Source organism: Esox lucius, chromosome 2 (assembly GCF_011004845.1).
Source record: "Esox lucius isolate fEsoLuc1 chromosome 2, fEsoLuc1.pri, whole genome shotgun sequence".
NCBI lineage: Eukaryota > Metazoa > Chordata > Actinopteri > Esociformes > Esocidae > Esox > Esox lucius.
In genome coordinates, this window is record NC_047570.1 from 36,756,088 (window position 1) to 36,775,675 (window position 19,588).

At 42.2% G+C, this 19,588-nt stretch overlaps 2 protein-coding genes across 6 annotated transcripts; both read right to left on the bottom strand.

Moving 5' to 3' along the window:
* Positions 1 to 1,004: 1,004 nt before the first annotated feature.
* LOC105029585 (histone-lysine N-methyltransferase KMT5B) lies at positions 1,005 to 13,893 on the bottom strand. 5 transcript variants are annotated; one of them, XM_034297618.1, is made up of 10 exons: positions 13,857 to 13,893; positions 9,693 to 9,953; positions 9,319 to 9,466; positions 9,023 to 9,188; positions 8,379 to 8,488; positions 8,032 to 8,198; positions 7,546 to 7,565; positions 6,467 to 6,603; positions 5,918 to 6,123; positions 1,005 to 5,661 (listed from the first exon to the last, which is right to left on the bottom strand). In XM_034297618.1, the coding sequence occupies exons 2-10, from the start codon at positions 9,862 to 9,864 to the stop codon at positions 3,887 to 3,889; spliced, it is 2,901 nt and encodes a 966-aa protein (XP_034153509.1). In that variant the 5' UTR covers positions 9,865 to 9,953; positions 13,857 to 13,893; the 3' UTR covers positions 1,005 to 3,886. The 5 variants fall into 5 exon arrangements, with proteins under 5 accessions (XP_034153509.1, XP_034153512.1, XP_034153507.1 ...); XM_034297621.1 differs by lacking the exon at positions 13,857 to 13,893 and adding an exon at positions 13,483 to 13,530; XM_034297616.1 differs by lacking the exon at positions 13,857 to 13,893 and adding an exon at positions 13,189 to 13,430.
* Positions 13,894 to 17,037: 3,144 nt separating this feature from the next.
* Positions 17,038 to 19,218, bottom strand: LOC105029586 (heat shock factor-binding protein 1). Its single transcript, XM_010903023.4, has 4 exons — positions 19,071 to 19,218; positions 18,469 to 18,535; positions 17,974 to 18,097; positions 17,038 to 17,695 (listed from the first exon to the last, which is right to left on the bottom strand). The coding sequence occupies exons 1-3, from the start codon at positions 19,116 to 19,118 to the stop codon at positions 17,976 to 17,978; spliced, it is 237 nt and encodes a 78-aa protein (XP_010901325.1). The 5' UTR covers positions 19,119 to 19,218; the 3' UTR covers positions 17,038 to 17,695; positions 17,974 to 17,975.
* Between the last annotated feature and the right edge of the window lie 370 nt (positions 19,219 to 19,588).

Genomic DNA, 19,588 nt, shown 5'->3' on the forward strand with positions numbered 1-19,588 from the left:
CCTTGAGAGCTCAGAAGAGGTACTCAATCATAAACCAATCCAACTGATTAACGTTCACCAAATTTACACAGAGTACTACTGGGTAGTTCCAACACTAACCAATGTTTTTGAGAAAACCCTGATTCGTTTTCCATTCCTGTGTCTTCTTGAGCCGTCCACACTACAAGGCCTCTGACGCCAATCGCTTTCATTTCCGGGTCAAATGAAAGCGACTGGCTCCCGCCATCTCTGTTGGCTTTCCCCCTAGCCACTTGACCTTTGGGTAATCCCTGGCTAGACCGGATACAGTTTTTGGCTAAATTCTGGTCAAATCTACAAAAAGTAGCAGAGATTAGCAAATGGAGGAAGCAAGGGTTAATCTGGGATTGACCAATTAAAACCATGTAGCAACACTAAACACAGTGTGGGGCTTGTTTTCACATTCATTTTGTCTGGATGTGTAATATGTTGTTTATGTGTGCATCATCTGCCAGCAGAATCACTGTCATTACTAAGTTCGCCATGAAATTCCAAGTTTGAAAGAAAGTCTCGGGTTTTCAGAGTCACAGTTTGGCTCAATGTCTTTTACAACCAAAATATATTTCATACCACAATGAAAGAGCATGTCACCGCAACATCCTCTGTGCCTCAAAGGATATAATGTAACATACAAAATTGGTCATTTAAGCCTAACCACAACAGTCCATAGCAAGCTAGCTGTAAGGTAGAGAGTTTTTATGTTTTATTCATGATAGTTGTTTGAAATGGCTTTGATGAAAACAAAATTGAGTCACTCCAAACATCCAGTTACTATCAAACAATGCTTGACAGCAACAGAAAAACATTTTAGGGGAAAATTCAGGCTTGTAGCCATTAGTTGGATTATGTTGTAAAACATCAGGTCTGTTACAAAAAAATATATATTCTGGAAACACAGAACAGAGACCGATACGATTTTTCTGATGGCAACTCTTACACATGCAGAGCTGAATGATTCCTTATTCAACACATCAGAGGCAACACACTACACAGAAAAAGAGTTTATTCTCACAAAGAAACAATGTTGTTTTCAAGTATTCAAAACTGTTAAATAAGTACAAGGCGTGTTCATGTGACTTACATAAGCACTGCCCTCCTTTCAAATTATGCTGAAGTGTTTCCCCCTACTGCACAGAACACTCTAAAATGTCCGCAAACCATTCACATTTCTTTTTAATTCCATCCATCAGAAATGTAGACAGCTGGCTACCGAACAAAGAGCACACAAACAGTAGACCCAGAACAGTACAGAGTGAAAAATGGAGCCAGACTAGACCCTTTCCTCTGCTCAGACAGTAGGCATGATTGAGATCTCACAACGCCTAAATAGGAATTTTCAAATATCGGCTATCCACGTCACACACTGTGTTCTAGAAATCTGTTAGCTGATGCTGCGGTCCTATGAGCAGGGGAACGTGCCATCTGACCGAGGGGCCCTACAGTGGAGGTACAAATATAGCCTGGGTCGTGTTCATTAAGGTGGTGGTTCTCAAACATCTCCACGTGGACCCGCGTTTCACTATTGTTTGCTAGGAGCTCTAAACTACCATGCCCCAATTCACATATTCAAGGGATTGGTGATTCATTGAGAAGTTGAATCAGGCATGCTAGTTAGACGAAACAAATGAAACAGCATCTGCCTCGGGGTCCCTGTGGAGAGGTTTAAATACCACAGCATTTTCTAAAAGAAAACAAAAAACGAGTTCAACATTGGAAAGGAAGCACTCTTTTTGTTCCATTTAGCACCCAAATCAACACAACCCTGGTTTATAACTGTGATTAGCTGCTTGCTGGTGATATGAACAGTACAGGAGAACAGAAAACAGGGGTTAACATTCATCTCAGTTGATCCCTTGATAATGTTTGGCAGTTTTTACACTAAAGACCAGTTTCCTGGTCATTGACAAAAAAGCACGTTTAATGGAGAATATCTATCGAAACAGCTTTTGTAGTCCAGAACTAGGCTTTAATTGGTGTCTGGGATACCAGCCCTAAAATAACTCAAAATAATATACAGAAAGACTGGGAGTGGGGCATTATAGCCCTTAAGTAACTAATCTTCTAAATTATTCTATAAATACTTTTTCCATAATGGTAATTTTTCTTTCTTCAGGGGATCTAATAAACTACTAATATGTTTATGCATTTTAAATAATTTCCAGAACATGAACAGTCTTTCAATACATTACTTCTTCGACACTATTTTAACTTCATGATTGCATGTTTATAAAATAAAAGCATACAGATATCACATACATGTATGCTACTCAACCCATGAATTGACCTTTTCACTGATTGCTGCAGTGGTTCCCAACCATTTTGGTAACAGTACTGCCAACTGAATATTTACTAGACTCTTGAGTTACTCAGAAGTGCTGCAAATGTCTTTTAACCAATAAGCCTGGTAACTGAAGTCCCCCTGTGGACAGGTGAAGTATCAGCATGGGTCCTAATACCCCAGGTTGGGATCCACTGGATTAGTGTTACTGATTGAACCACCAGAGTGCCATGTTTCCATTGACCAGAGAGGGTTATGGGTAAGAGGGTATACAGCAATTTCTTTTTTTTAAGTTGCTACTTTCCGTTTACCATGTGGGTAAAACCATCAGAGGCTCTAGAAGTGAAGCAGAAATTACTAGAACATTGGTCCATTTCCTCCCTTAAATACCCAATACATATCATAATGTAGTGTAAACATTGCGGTTTGCTTTAATGCTGTTTGTTGGAAGTGGGAATTTACCATGTACACCTAGAAAATGTACGTGAATGGCCTTTTGACGGGTAATTACTAGTGGGGTAACTCGCCTATCATCCCTGAGCTCAGACTTTCCTCCACATGCTGACCTTTGACATCCCTTCCTAAGAAAATAAACAGCCGAAAACAGCATTTTCGGCAGTTAAATAACATTATTTATAAAAATCAATCTATAAATGTTTTTTAACGCCAATTTCTTCAAAGCATGATAGCTGTACTTTTAGTTGAGGCTGCCTGCTGGCGATTATTACCAACAAGTTTATAACTTCACCAAATGCAAACCCATATACTTCACAAATGCTAAATCCCCACCTCCTACATAATTACGAAGTCAACGTAGCTAATCATTTATTTTCTTCTGGAAATACCAGAGAACAGCCAGTTTGCATGGGAAGAGACACATCGTTAGAGTAAATTCCAACTAGCATTCAGAATTCCAGTTTGTTTTCCCATTGAACTAAGACAATGCGTCCGATCATGATGAGGTTGATAAGCCCACCAGAATGCCATGGTGGGGCGGGACTGTGTGGTAACGAGCAGACCTGATATGACAATGGAAACTAGGCACAACCAAAAACAGACCGATCTCGTCACAATGTTACTGGACTGATATTCCCATATAGTAAGTGTTTAACAAAAAGGTCTTTGTTTGCCAACAGAAATTAGAATTGCGTACTGAGACAAAAAAAAATTATAATAAAATAAAGTTCAGTAAAAGTCTGCCTTCAGGACAGAGTAGCCACCATAATAACTGTACACTTTCTACAATATTCATGTTCATTATGAATAATAAAACACAAGTGCATTCACTTTAAATGTACAGAAAAAAAATAACTTGTTTTGATTATTATTCTTTTTTTTAATTTTCAGCAACTTTTTAGTTTGAGTTTTTTAAATGACTGTACTTCTTTTACATCAACAGGACAGTTGATTAGTGAGTCGTGTTTTATTTACATGTAAAGGTGGATTGAGCCTACGTTCCAAATAGCACCCTATTAACTAGACAGTACACTACTTTTGAAGAGAGCTACAAGAGCTCATTGAAAGCTGTTTTCTGTTTGGGAAAGAGGGTGCCATTTTGGACACAGTAACGACTTCCATCCAGAGAGCTTATCAGGCATTGAGCCTCAGAGACTGGTCTTCCCTCCTCCTGGAGGAGATATCGATGTCTATAGAGTCTTTCCCCACGATGAGACGCAACCGTTTTGCCGGGGGAAGCGGAATGAAATCGTCTTCAAACTCATCGTCAAAGTAGTCATCCTCATCATCCTCATCATCATCCTCCTCCTCCTCTTCTACCTCATCAGACGAAGAATCATCAACCACTATGTTCTGTGTCCGGTGCACTCCGTGGTTCCCACCGTTCCGGGCCTCCAGGCTGAAGCCCCCACCGCCCAACCCGCCCCCCACCACTTCCCCGTTCAAGGAGCTGTTGTCGGGGTGCGTCTGGGTGACCCTCCGGCTGTCGTCCTCGCGCTTAAGCTGGATCTTCAGCTTGGTGGAGCTGCCGGTACCGTGGTGCCCGGGCGATCCGAACCCGTTGTTCAGCTTGGACACGTGGTAGGAGCTGCACGAGCTGCCCCTCTCCCGGTCCTGCGAGCGGTCCTTACTGAACTTGATGCTAATCTTGGAGGAGGCCGACGTAGAGGAGTTGCCCGCGGGCTGGCCCGTGGGCGGCAGAGCGGTTGTGGTGCTGCTGGCCTGCTGCTGTGTGCCGATCGGCTCCCCCTCGTTGGGCTCGTTGGTCTTGCTGCTGCTGCTGTCCCTCCGCCGGCGGAGGGTCAGCTTTGGGATTCCGCCGCTGTTCTCCAGGATCAGCTGGGCGTCGTAGCGCGTAATCCGACGCTTCTTCTTCCCCTTGCCCTGCGATCGGTCCCCCCTGCCGCGCCGCTCCGCCCTGCGGCTCCGGTAGCACCCCTTGTCTTTGTCCCGTCGGCCCTTCTCCCGTCCCTTGTCCCGGTTCCTCCGGAGGGGCTTGCTGCCATTGGCCACGCCGTGGTAGTCCCAGTGCCGCTCCGAGACGGGGAAGCCCAGCAGCATCGTGCCGCAGTCCGCCGTGTCGGCGTCGGTGTGGCGGTGGCCGGGTTTACGGGAGGACGCCACCGGGGCCGTAGCCACCGGCGTGACAGGCTCGCCGTACGCAGAGTCCTCGCGTTTTATCGTCCGCTCAGGACGGAGCTGAGTGAGCCGACTGCGCCTGGTACCGGCTCCTCTTTTCGTGTTCAGACGCCCGGCCAGCTCCAGACCCCCCAGCCCGTGGCCCAGATACTCCTCCAGGTCAGCGGGCTCGGTTTTAATCACTACCCCACCGAGGACGGCGCTGTGGCCTTCCAGGCCCACCGGCTCTAGTTTAACTCCGGCCAAGCCGGCGGCAGCTTCCTGGGCCTTCACCAGGGTCCTGGTGGACCTGCGAGTTCTGTAAGTACAAGGCTGGTTTGGGATGCTCTCGCAGGCTGTCGGCGTGTTGTTCTCCTTGGCCGCGTGGCGGGTCAAACACCCTCGCTGGCCCAGAGCGGTTTGGACCGGTCCCTCCGTATCCTTCTCCTTCTTCACAGACACGCCCGCCTTACACAGCGAGGACGTTCTGGACTCACGGAGACCGAGGCGGCCCGGCCCGGGACCCACCGTCTCCCCTCCTCGGGTCCCGGACGCCGCCCCCGCCGCCGCCTTGGATTCCGACCCTCTGCCCGTGCTGCAAACCCGACTCCGCAACCGCACTTTGGAGAGGGAAGACTTGGCGGGTTTGGATCTTAGTCTCTTTGGTACCCTGTTACTGTCTATATGACTTTGTTTAGAAGGTGAGGTAGAGGTGAGAGCCCTGGGAAGAGACTGTCTGGTTTGAGTCCTGGTTTTGCTGAACTTACTAGAGGAAGTCCTTTTCCTTACAGCTGAAGGGAGGAAACAAAGAAAGCCATCAGGTGATTCATCCTGCTCCCTTTTTATTAAATACTCTAATTGGACTTCAAAACATACTTCGATAAATGTTAAAATGTTGTTTATTGATTTTACATACATACATTCAGCACAGGAGTCAAAATGCGGAAGTAACACAAAAATAAAACAACGGGGGGAAAAAAACAAACTTGGGATAAATTGTTGCGGAGCCCAACCCCAGATTTAACCACGTGTTGGACCGGTCCTTACATGTGTGTGTTTTTGGTGTGTCCTGAGAGTCTATGTCGGTGTGGGAGCCGACCGAGTGACTGTCCGAGCTCCGGCTGCCCTCTCCCAGCTCCATCTTCTTCAGCCGGTTCAGGCGCTTGTCCGTCTCCCGTAACCCGTACTTGCTGTTGATCACCGGAGCCTCCGCCGGCAGCCCAGCTTTGGATTTGAAAGCACCAGTGAGGCGTCTGCAAAACAGCATGCTTCAATTTGGTGGTGGACTTATCCGATTTGAATGCTCGCTACCTGGTTAATATCATAGTGTGGTCTTGAAACAATTGCAATCAGGAAATAAGGTTAGAAACACTGTTTGAGCTAAATGTGAGTAAATAACAGCGCGGTCTGACCAGCTGTTCTAATGGTGCGTTCTAAACACACGGGTGTGATCGTACGCGTCAAAGGGTTAATTATATTTAAATCCCCAAAATCTGTAATTTTGTAAATCCACGATGCTACGCGTTCCCGCGCCTGGCAGCGGGTATGTCAGGACGTACCGTTCCCGCGCCTGGCAGCGGGCATGTCAGGACGTACCGTTCACATGTGTAGCATTCACAATGTTCATTGTTTTCCCCAAAGAATCCATCGCCATAGTAACATGAGATCTCCTCCCCCGGTTCGATGTCTCTCAGCACCTTGACGCAGGCTGTGTCACGTCCTGTCGACACAAACTGGTACACACCGCAACGTTGAGTTACACACTGAACCATCTGGCTGTGATGCTGGCACACACCTGACCTGCTACTCAAAAACCATCCGAGTAGGAGTGCTAAATTACATGGGATCAGCTCAACCTCGAAGAGCATAATTAATAAGATTACAGGCAGCGGGTGATCCTGGATCAGCAATTCTATTTAGATGTTTTATAAAAGAGTAAATGGTAAAAAGTGGATGTTAATATTGCATAAAAACACCTAACCTGAAAGCCACATCAGGAGACCACCTGAATGAATAAGCATAATCTATAGAATACCTGTTGCCATGGCGTTATGTGCCAACTGACTAGATAGTGAAAATGTGTCACAAGGTTAGCTAGCCAGACAAGAAACATACATACGACGCAATAACATGTTGTGCCTATAACACTATAATCCAAGTTTTAACAACCTTTAAGATTTATTAAAAATAGTGACTTGTCCCCACCAGTGGACAAATTCATACCAGGGCCTTGTTTGGCAAGCTATACACTGAGGAGCATTCAACTATTATAACAAGCTATACACAGAGCAGCATTCAACCATTATAACAAGCTATACACAGAGCGGCATTCAACCATTATAACAAGCTATACACAGAGCGGCATTCAACCATTATAACAAGCTATACACAGAGCGGCATTCAACCATTATAACAAGCTATACACAGAGCGGCATTCAACCATTATAACAAGCTATACACAGAGCAGCATTCAACTATTATAACAAGCGATACACTGAGCAGCATTCAACTATTATTACAAAATGCCTCAGTCAATACAAACATTGGGGCACTGGATTTGCACTGCACATGTAATAACATTGGCTTTTTCTTCGGTACATGTGACAAACAAACATACACTTGAACGCAGCCCCACCGAGGAAAGCCCCTTGGATTCACCCTATAATGGCACTCACCTTGCAGTTCGGCCGACAATCTAAAAAGAAAGATACAAAATACAAAAGATTAGGAACACATTCGTTAATTTCAGTATCTTATGGCACTCTTTTTTTGTGTTGGGGGGAGGCACAATCACTATCATTGTGGGGGCATTTCCTCTCGGTTTCCGCCTGCTTCCAGTTTCTCTGCCTCAAAGGATCTTACTAAACAAGGAGTGAATTTCCTTGAAGACCCAGTTGCTACCATGACCCGATTTCACGACAATCAACACCAACAGACGGAGAACATTGTACTAAAACTAAAGAGTTCTTAGTGTATTAAGAACACACTGCAACAGATCAGAAAAGCAAATACTTCATTTAGAAGTGAGGTCTTTAAAAAAAAAAAGTTGGTTTATTCCCTTATGAATATTTATTAACCTTAAGCATACATAGCGATGCAAATTACACAGGTAAGCATTTTTCGGACAACCTGCATTATATTGCCAGTAAACCCTTCAGTACCGTGGTTAATGAAGGCTGCTGGTCCCAGCCAAAGCTGAGCACAGTTCTTGCGTGTGGAGTACATGACGCTGAAGTCATTCTCCCCATGGCGAAGCAACATGTTCTCCTCGCTCTCTGAAAGCTCGGCAATGCAGCCCACTAGATATTCAATCTTATCATTTCGTTTCCTGAAGGACAGACAGAAGGTGGGAGAGGGTATATGTACAGAGGAAGAGTAAAACACAGAAAAACACGTTATCACCAAAGCTATAACAGAAGGTATCAAAAGGCCTTTTTGGTTTGGTGGTTTTGGAAAATGTCAGTCCATTTCAATGACAGGAACAGAAAGTATAAAGGGCGCAGCTAACCATTCCTTCGTTGCGACAATCTTGGCTCCGTTTTGCTCTGAAGAGTAGCGATTGCACGGGAGAATCTCAAACCCACTATCAGTAGCAAACATCCGGAGATAAACAAAAACCTTAACAAATGGAAAGCAAACAAAAGTTGATCATTTAAGAGTTCAGATTTTTATTTGACAATAGATGACTGAAAATAGGTAACAGCATGGATCAGAGTCCAGCCCAGAGTCCTAGCATCAAAACCCGCTTTTGTTCCCCACTGTCCATACACAATGCCAACTATGCTTTACCAACATTGCAGCAACTATACAAGTAAAGAACATTTGCATCCCATTCACTATGAATAATTCCATACTGCTCGTATTCTAGATAGAGAATGTTGGCAAAATCACTAGTCTGAGGATCAAATCTGTTAAACAGCTTTGCTAATAACACACGTAGGCATCTAAAATACTGTTTGATCATTTAATTAACTGCAGAAATAAATGATGTAAAAAATGTAATTATAATTTCTACTTGCTTTCTGCTTGGCAGTGATTTAAATTCAGAATATTTACTCAAGACACCTGTGACCCATTCTATACCTCCCATCAGTTCAGAACCACTTGTACATGGGGAGTAGGGGATCATGTGACACGTGGCCAAATCCTCACATGCTGTTTGAAAAGCTTCTCTTGTGCTTTAGACTTGTGCAGGAAGTGATGTCTGGACCAGTCTCCAGAGGTGAGAGCTCTGAATGCTTTCTCCAGGTTGTCGTGCTTCTTGAACCGCTCAATGATCTCCTTCAGCTCCTCTTGTCTCCCTTTGATTGGCCGAAACCTGTCACAACATGGCCACATTCAGTGTCACCAACAACTGAGCATTTCGGTTTCCCAGGGTTATGATGGAGGCGTGTCTCCGTAAATGGGAACGCAGTCAAACACAGGGGTCGGGTGAGGGCAGCACAAACCTGGTGTTCATCTTGTGTGTCTGAAACCCTAAATAGGGGTCAAGGATCAGGCAGGTGGTGAGGTCATCGTGTTCACACAGCTCCTTGGCCGTCATGCCGGAGGACGGGACATAGCGACGCTCAGCCTCCAGGCTGGCCGCACTGAACCCTGGGAAAAAGACCACATCAGTACACATTCCACATTGACAGTTTTATTTTTGTTTCGTCTCAACTCAAACAGACCCAGGGTCATTTTCACTAGGAACCAAACCGACTGAAAGGGAGTGATTATCTGAAAAGTGCCCAATAAGAAACTCTCACTGGACACATGCTTTGCTGCAGTTTGTTCTAAAGAACACCACCACTCGGGGAGAGACTAATGTCCCGGTACTCACGGCGGCTACACCTCCTGCTGCCCGTGGCCGACCGTAGGGAGCTCCTCTGCGGGTGCTGCTGAGAGCGGGTCTGGCTCTGGCCCACAAGCTGCTGCTCACTAGAGGAGTACTTGCTCGAGTGTCGCCGGCTGCCATTTAACACCATGTTCTTGGATTCGCCCAGCCACTTCATGCCCACAAGCCCCCGGGTCCCGTTGCATTTAGTCAGCGAGTCGAGACAGAGCTCTGGACAGGGGAAGGCCGGGAGCTAGGGGTCGCCACCTGAGGGTGGAGTGCACAGGCACCCGGGTTAGGCTGTTGACCATACAGATGCGTGTGAATTGCATGCACACAGGCTACAGACAAAGAGGCCACTTATATGAATGAACAAGCACTGGAAGCATGAAAAAAAAAAAAAAAGTGTTTCACAAAACAGACACACACCTTCACTAAATCAATCAGTCATAACAAGGTTATTTAAATGTTTCTTATAAAAGAAAAAAAAAAAGTCTCCATTCTAGACCAAAGCCATAGATGTACGAGAAAGTTGCAAAGCTATATGGCTCAACTTTTCTTGGACTAACACCGTGGCTAAGAAGGGACTTGCAGTGCCCCTAGGTGGTCAAATGCGAGAAGACAGGCAATACAAGTTAGTGCCTTTTGGTTGAAACGTGATGGATGTTGTCTTATCTAACAACCATAAATGCTATAATTGAACTGCGACTGAAACTTGAGTGAAACTACAAAAGCATTAGAGTCTAAAAAAAAAAAAAACTGTCAATTGGTGTGGAATTTAGTGTTTTTTTTTATTTATCCTTTATACAGAGCAATAATGGACATAAGTGGAAACAAAATGGCTGGATACATACGTGAATGAAAACATCTTCACAAGTGTCCAACTTGAGCCACATATGTACTAGCTAGGTGCTTGTATGAAAGGTCTCAAAACAAAAAATGACTGAATAAAATGTAGATAATACATTTAAATGATTCTGCTTCATAATCGACCTACAGTGACACTTAGTGGTCAAATGGGAGTGATTCCACTTAAACCACTTTCTTTTTTTTTTTAGTTTTGCTAAGATTATGTATTGTTCAGCAGCCATAACACAGACAGGAATTACATATTACAAGGGACTGTTTAATGACACATTGCTGTCATTGCCTGCAAGCAGCCTTATGGACAAGGAATGACTGTAATTCACACATTGGTTTTATTTCCCTGGCACTGTCCAATGATGGATAATATATGTAAATCATCTGAACCAGTGTAAAATGGATTGTAAAGCTCAAACTCAAAAATATGATGGCTTGTAGCTTGTGCGTGAAAAATATTGGTACTATGAATGGGATTGTCGCACAAATGCCACAAAATCAAATCACTGTACAAATACTAACAATTATACCTATAACAGTACTTTACATTTCACAGTCAAAGGTTGGCGTTGGGAAATTGTCAAGAATACTAAATGAAAACATGGAATATTGTCAAACCATGTGTTACAAAACAATAAGTAGTAACTTGGACTAACTATCCCTCTAAAGTTAAACTGTAGCCATACATTTACTTTATGGATTGTTTCTACAAAATAACTTGAAGCCAAATGGTCCACCAGATAAACCTGAAACATTCGCTTATTTCCATTTCCCACCGGGACTGGAAGAGCAGAAGACGGCTGTAACATCTGATTAATAGTTTTCTGTTCGCAAAACTAGAATAGGTTACTCTACCAGACTGGACTTATGTTTGACTTTACCATTAGCTAAAGTTTCAGGAAAAAAACCGGTTCGAGGGTAGCGCAAAATTTGTTACAAACGCGCACACTTCAGAATAAGCGTTCACTAACTGCAAAGGACCAGCGCCAATAAGATCTCGCAAATTCGAGTTTGGGTCTGCACACTCCGCGTCACTAGCCTACCATTGGAAAGAGCAGCGTGCATTATATCTTAGTTTAGTTACACAAATTGTTCTTAACACGTACGCTACATTTTAAGCAAAATGCAATATGCCACGATTGACTGTACAACTATATTGGTAGCTAGTTAGGTTTGTAGTTACCTTTACTGTACATTATTAGCAAGCTAGCCTCTTAGCTAACAATAACAGTGGTCGTAAAGGAACGACAGTTTGGCAATAAAAACGCTAGCTAATGCGTTCAAACTGTGTTCCTGTGCTGCATTTGGTACACCACTGTCAATTAAATGAACACATCACGTACTAATTACTGTCACATTAGCAAGCTAGCGAACTTTGCTAACTGACTGCATCATTCAAGAACCCGGAAAGCCAGTGACAAAATGAGTTAGCCAAACTTAGCTTTCCATATTAAAGGCCCCTGATTAAAGCCATTTTTTTTGTAAATGTAGTAAATAGCTGACATTATTCAGAGACTGCGGGCGGAAATACAAGAATGGTTAGTGAGCAAACGTTAATGTTAACTAGCTATGTAACGTTGGCTAACGTTAGCCCACATCACCTAGATTGGCAAATAAGCTAACGTTAGTCATTTATTCTGGCTTAGTTTAAAGCCACTGCATTGTCAATTAACAGGAAACTGCAACACATAAAACTCGCCTATAGTAAGCTAACAACACGAATTCCAGAGCAATTGGTCGGAACATGTTTAAGCAGATAGCAAACGTCAGTTAGCTAACCAACAAAACACAACCCAAAACTGTTACTTAGCCAACGTTAGCAACGAATCTACCGGTCACAAGTTAGTAAACCATAACGTTACTGGTACATATTTGTTGTTCAAATTAAACAGCACAAACAACCCTTGTAATGAGATACAACACTGTTTGAAAACAATATAAAATTGATACACAAACACTCGCCAAGGCCTGATGTTTGTTTGTTAGCTAGCTAATGTTAGCAGGCTAACATGCTAACTCAGGACAACTGGCAACCTTATCGAAAATTAGTTATTTATTTATTTACGAAATAACGCAGCAACAATGGTTGTCATTTGATTGTTTACATTAGTTATTCTTGATCTAACTAGCTAAGAAACTGCACACTCTCGCAAGACTGTTATTAGCTAGCTAGTAGCTACCTGCCATCTCCAAAAAAGAATTAACCCATAGGAAAGTGGCAAAATCAACGACCATGCCGACTAACAAAAATGACGTAAATACTCACTAATTATTTATTGTAGAATGAGCAGTAACAACAGATAATCCTTGAATAATAATCCAGGATTGGCACAAGACCGTAAACGAAAATATCGGAGGAAACTATTTTTTTTCCAGAAATTAACATTAAAATTCAAGATGGCGGCTAGCACAGGAGCGAGGAGAAAGGCGCAGTACTGCCACCCAGAAGAAATAGACCCAAGGAATAATCGAGCCATTCTCGTCATTCGGCCACGATCATGTCCAATAGTTTATGACAGAAGATGTATTCAGTTGTTTCGATACTGCAATCAAGGTTGCACGGATACTTTCAAGAAATAACAAGACAATTACTTTGTAAAAATTCTCGGATGTACACAAAAGTAGTGCTGCATAAACAAACCTCTAAACGCGTCCTAAGATTTCAACGACAATGATAGGATCTACACTACAGTATCAAACTAGACAGCAAACCAAGAGAAGAGCGGTGTCATATACATCTGCATTCAGATAGCCTGTTGAGCACAGGGATTAATCAATTTTGTAAGCGGTTGTCTCTTAAATTAAGCTATATTGAAACTTTATCTTCACCAACTCCAATCTGGAAAGTGTTGTTCAGAGACCATTTCACCTGTCCCTCTGCCATTTGTAAAAAGTTTATGTTCAGAAGCTCTGTTTAAAGTTTCAATCCACATACCCAACAGTATTTCTAAGATTTTGAAAAAGCTGGGTATGTACAGAAATCTGCAATATAAACGACCTTACTATCCCTCTTGCTTTAATGGGTGGAATAAATTGGGATACGGGGGAGGGGAAAATTCTGGTAATATGCTGATTAAATGTGAACACGTAAATACATTGCGTAATAGCACAGGACTACCGCTACAGTCTCAGTTAGTTGTGAAATGGTAGACATGTGAAGATGAAAACTGACTATTCACATTCCTGCCAAAATATGATTATATTATTATTAAATAGGAGGTCTGTTTCATTAGGTTCAAATTACAATCATTAATAAATACAGTATTTACTGACCAACATCCGATTTTGGAAAAAGTTTTTTTTACTTACGTACACCATGAGGAATCCATACGGGTGTATGAGGAGTCCCTGAGGGTGTGTTAACACTACACGCGAAATTCGGGATAATGGGTCACATTATCTGGATCTTGCGCGCTTACGTGCTAGGATTTTGCAGAATTTATTGAATAGCACGGTTGTATGAAGAAAGCTCTGGTTATTAAATACATTATTGTTTCTATAAAATTGAAACAATGCACTCAAACATGTAAATAATCACTGAAGCTTTTATTTTAATCGTAGTTATAATTAGCCAAGTAATCGTTTTTCGTTTATCTTGTCATATGATAACTGGAAATTGTAAGATCCTCGGTGTCAGTAAAATTTGATATTATTTGGATAACAGTAGGCTATGATTTACAGGGAATTAATTGTAGCCTACTCTCATATCATATTTTTAGAGGCAGAGTATTCTGCGATGAATAGTGAGTTCATTCATTAACTCCTTATCATCACACTATGAATAGAAAACTGAGAAAAATCCTTGCAGTGGCGATCATCGTGTCACGTTGTAAAGCTTGGGAAAAGCTATCACAGCCCACCGCCCACTTCGCTGTCCATTGAAAGGGAATAGGGTTCTGATTAGATTAGATTCAGCTTTATTGTCATTGAACAAGTACAGTACAACAAAATGCAGTTAGCATCTAACCAGAAGTGCAAATACAAGAGGGCAGAAAATGTATTTAAAAAACTATTTACAAGTATTAAATATATTTATATTACAAGCGGAATGTAGATGTGCAATGAAGGCAAATGCAGTACAAATGGCAATACTAAATGTGCAATTAAGCCAAATAGAGGGCAGAAAATGTACAAGTATTAAGTATGTTACAAGTGGGATAGCCGTTTTGCAGGTACAAATGGCAATTCTAAATGGCATTCTAGATGTGCAATCAAAGCAAATTAAAGTTAGCATGTGAAACCGGGATGCAGAGATTGCAGCAATGAGGTCCAAGAGGTAGACATGCATATGTAACAACTGTAAAATTGCAAGCACAATGGCAATTCTAAATGTGCAAAATGGCAAATTGCATGTGCCAGGTGCATGTGCAACTGAATTGCAGGGATAGCAGCAGTGAGGTTCCTGAGGTAGACATGTACCTGTAACAACTGAAAACCTCCATTATCAGACTTTGCAAGGCAGTGTCAGAGTAGTACAAAGGAAGTAGTGCAACAAGGTCCCTGGGAAGCGGGGGGTGTGGTTAGTAATGGGTCACAGAGTTCAACAGGGTTACTGTAGATGGAAAGAAACTGTTCCTGAGCCTGGTGGTCCAGGAACGAAGAGACCTATACCGTCTGCCTAATGGAAGAAGGGCAAACAGTTTGTGGCCTGGATGTGAAGAATCCATGATGATCTGCGCAGACACCGCTTGCGCTGGAGGTCTACGATGGCTGGGAGCAGGAAGATAATGCTTCCTTCATTGAAAGGGAATTGGGCTCTGATGTTTCCTTCATTCAAATGGAATAGGGCTCTGATGTTTCCTTCACTGAAAGAGAATACGGCTCTGATGTTTCCTTCATTGAAAGAGAATATGGCTCTGATGTTTCCTTCATTGAAAGAGAATATGGCTCTGATGTTTCCTTCATTGAAAGGGAATACGGCTCTGATGTTTCCTTCATTGAAAGGGAATAGGGCTCTGATGTTCCCTTAATTAAGTTCCATCATTAAGTTGGGAAAACGGCCTCAGAGCGTGGAAATTCATTTGCAAAGGGTGGCGCTGTTTCTCACTTTTCACATTTCAATTAACATTTGAATTTCGATAATCACAAAGTAAATTTGCATACCAGTAGACGAAAATTAAAATGCAAATCACATTAGTGTATTTGCATTTTCCTATTGACATGCAAAAGTGGAAAATTAAAATGCAACGTGGGATTGTATTAAGATTTGAAATAACTATACACATCCATAGTAAGAGATTGACAGAGAGAGAAAATGCAGTCTTGGGTACTAATGCAGGCCGGTGCCATGCTGCTGCTCTGACTAAAACATCCCTGAGGTCTGATCTGAAGAGGCTGGGCCCAATTAGATCACCTCCAAGGCAGGGGAAATTAGACCAGGACCCCTAATCACATGCTAATCCCAGTCCACACCAGTAATCCCAGCAGAACCCAGACGCATAATCCAGACTACCAGCCAGACAACAATGATCTAAGCCAAAAAGACTGGAAGAAGAGGAAAGGAGCGGCTCTTCCTCCAGGGTTAGAACGGTCCACTCCAAGATCTTCAGTATTTCTAACTTTAGGCAAACAGCGTTTCTGGTTCCTTTCTGAGGCAAAAGCCTAATTGGAACGGGTCTTATTAACACATTTTGATGAACATAGTCTAACGTGCCATTTGGCTGTTCCTGCACTTATTTTAGCCCAAGCCAAGCGCTGTCCATCACAGTCCATCAACTCAACAGTGTCCTCCTCCCAGAGCGTAAATGATGGTCCGGGACAACAACCCTGCTGTTATCGGCACACATTGAGACAGTAGCACATTCTGGCCGGTTCATGCTCTGCAACATTTCTAGACTACAACCTCACCTCAGATAGCAAGCGGCACACACACTAATCCAGGCACTTGCCATCTAATTCCATCTAATTCCTGGACTACTGCGACTCACTGTTGATAGGGCTTCCTGCATTTGTGTGTCTGCTAAATGACTAAAATGTGAATGTTAGACACCAATCGATTACGCAGGCTGCACTGTAGGCCTATTCTGAGTGCCAGATATGTAAGTGTATAAATGGTTGCAGAGCCAAAGTGCATGTCTGACGCGTTCAAACTATTGACTTGTCTGACCAGAAGGAGGAGCTAATGTGGCGTCATTTCTTTTCTGTTTTTCCTTTGTTAATGGTATGTTTCTTTCACTTCTGTTTGTATTTCAGTTGATAAAACTACTGAATATATTTTTACCCATTATATTTTTGGCTGCATTACCAGAGCTACTCATTACTTATGCGTGTTCAATATAAATTTTTTTTTGAAAGACAAAAAATATGATTGCGGGTGAGTTTTCAGAGGTCAGGTTAAATGTTCAGCAAGCGTTGGTGTGGTGTGGTGCCCCCCCCCCCTTTAGGATTTCTATGGCCTCACCTCTCAGAAGCAATGTGTTATTGGTGTGCAGTGGTGATAGATTTGACTAAGAAACACACATCCATGCCATTTTAAACTTGAGCTAACTAGCACTTTTACATAGTCCTTTATGGAGGCACCAGATTAGAAACATCGAAAACAGGGTTAAAACTAAAAAAACTGCTGATACATTTGAAGCCACCAACTTCTTCATGAAGACAGACATTTCAAGGTTGTTTGCTCTCATTTGAAATTGTGTCCAAATCCTATTTAATTACATGACATTTTAATTACACATGCCAGTTATTTTACGGTTGAAATGCTGTTATAATACATTAAATAAAAAAATTATTCCAGAGCACCAAATATTGTATGTACATCCAGCATAATGTGGAACGACCAAAAAAAAAGTGAAATCTCAAACACTACACCACATTTTAGGAAATCCTTTTAATAGCGGTAAATGTTTTGTGTTGAAATATTATTTCTGTTTCGTTGGCAAGTTGACATAATCAGTTACTGGCCGAGTGAGCCACCTGAGAGAGCCATTATTCCAGGTATTACTTCAAAAGTTAAGTAAAATATTAATTTAAGAACGACAAAAAAAACTCCAAGACTGTGACTATTACAAGGGTTAATATGACTGTAAATATAAAACATGTTACACACACAGCAAATCAATAACACTGTAATAAAAAACACAAAAATATACAATACTCTTCAAAAACAGTTGCCATTCTAGTCTCCACCATCGCTGTTACTTGGCAACCTGAGGGAAAAAATGAGATTTTAAATATACCAGACATCTTTCTAAAAACAATGACAAGTCCTGATATTAGCATGAGCACCAGTCCATTTACCTAAAATTGCAATTCTTGACCCTGTAATAAATAAAACAACAAAAGCTAATCCTCCACAAAACACAGGGTTGACTGTTAACAATTTTAACTGTACCTTTTCTAAAACACAAACACGTGCATGCATGCATAAATATACAGGACACAGCACACATGACTGAAACGCCAGGCGATCTCCGTGTTTGATTACCATTAAGCGGAACCCTGTTCCTCTTTAGCCTTGTTCTCTCCCTCGACCTCATCCACCCCAGCCTGGGTCATCAGATCAGCAATGTTTTTCTCCAGGTCATCAATGCGGCCGCTCATCTCGTCGAGTACTCATGTCAAGGAACAATACGCTTATTTTATAATGCAATGTACAGTTTGGTCCATCCCATATGCCCTGTAAGGGGACCTTGGCCTGAGTACCGATACAATATACACATACTGGTGTGGTATATGGCCACTGCATAACAGCTAGCCTGCTGTTTTAATGTTAAAAAAAATAAGATGTATCTTAGGTCAAATTATTTAAGTGGTTCTGACTTGTCAGCTTGTCTCACATCAATCTCTGCAATACTACAAACACACTGAATACTATAACAGATACTTAAAGACTTTGATTCATGTGTTTGGTTGTAGCAACAAAAAGCCTGTGTGAACCCCAAGGTCTGTCTTATAAACTGTCATTCACAAGGCAGGATATTTCTTCCAATAATCTGGTCTGACATGGTCTGGAATTTGTCCTGCATCTGCTGCAGTAGAGTCTGGACCTGAAGAGGAGAAGAGAAAGGAACATGAGACAGTTATTTGCAATTTGTGTGGGTGGAAAAGTTTATATCCTTTAGCGTTGCAAAATGGTAATGCATGCATATTGGTGAACTTTGTGGGCGTTAAGCGGCCTCCAATGCCCACTCAAAAGGGTGGCGAAAAATATCTAGACAGCTGCCTCTAGTTGTGATACTATGGAAACCATGGAGACTCAAAGGTTCTCCCCAGCCAACATGCAAAGCTTTTAAGCCAAAACACAATTACCGTTAAGATAACGAGCAAGTACTTAACGACCAACTTTAAGAGACAATGTTCTAACGTTTAACAGGACCGAAACACAGGCATTGCAACAAAGCTGAATTTCATAAGATACTATACGGTAGAAAAGACCTAATGAGTCAGTTTGCTATGGCAGGATTCTTGTTAGCCAGTTAGCCAGCCTGCTAGCTAAGCGCCAGCTAGCTTGAATTAGCTGCGTTTATAGTATGATATTTCGATTAGGATACGGAAATGATGGAAAGGGGCCTTAAGACTCACCACTCCAGTCAGATCCTGTACAGACTTTGGATCCTGGATCTCGGACATTTCACAAAAATAATAGCACCGCAACGAGTCTGCAAGGTTCGGAACCGTGAATGACTGACCCTAGTAGCTACCGACTACTCCAACGACAAGTAAACAAGACTTACTCATTAGCAACGCGAAAAGGTACTTCCGGCTCAACATTTTTTGGCAGTACTCCAAATAAAGGTCCCCAGCACAATAATAGTCGAAAGTGTCCCCAATCTATGTGGATTCATTATATGTGAGTACATTTTGCCCCTTACAAACAATAACAATGACTCACATTTGTCAATATTTTATTTAAATGTAGCTACATTGGGTAGAATTGACTTTGTATGGCCTTTATTATTATTCCGCTGTCAGGTGTTGCAACTAATTTTGACAAATTTGTTCTGAGCTATTATTCCATGGACAAGAACATAAATTACACGGCAATTAATTATAAACCCTAAACTATAAATTGAATGAACACATATATACTCATAATAAAT

Coding starts and splice junctions, on each gene's coding strand:
- LOC105029586 (XM_010903023.4), bottom strand. CDS start 19,118: ATGTCCGAGATCCAGGATCCAAAGTCTGTACAGGATCTGACTGGAGTG. Junction 18,536..19,070: donor TACAGGATCTGACTGGAGTG/GTGAGTCTTAAG, acceptor TCTCCTCTTCAG/GTCCAGACTCTACTGCAGCA. Junction 18,098..18,468: donor AGACCAGATTATTGGAAGAA/ATATCCTGCCTT, acceptor TGACATGAGTAC/TCGACGAGATGAGCGGCCGC.
- LOC105029585 (XM_034297618.1), bottom strand. CDS start 9,864: ATGAAGTGGCTGGGCGAATCCAAGAACATGGTGTTAAATGGCAGCCGG. Junction 9,189..9,318: donor ACACACAAGATGAACACCAG/GTTTGTGCTGCC, acceptor ATGTTGTGACAG/GTTTCGGCCAATCAAAGGGA. Junction 6,604..7,545: donor ATTGTCGGCCGAACTGCAAG/GTGAGTGCCATT, acceptor GGTGTGTACCAG/TTTGTGTCGACAGGACGTGA.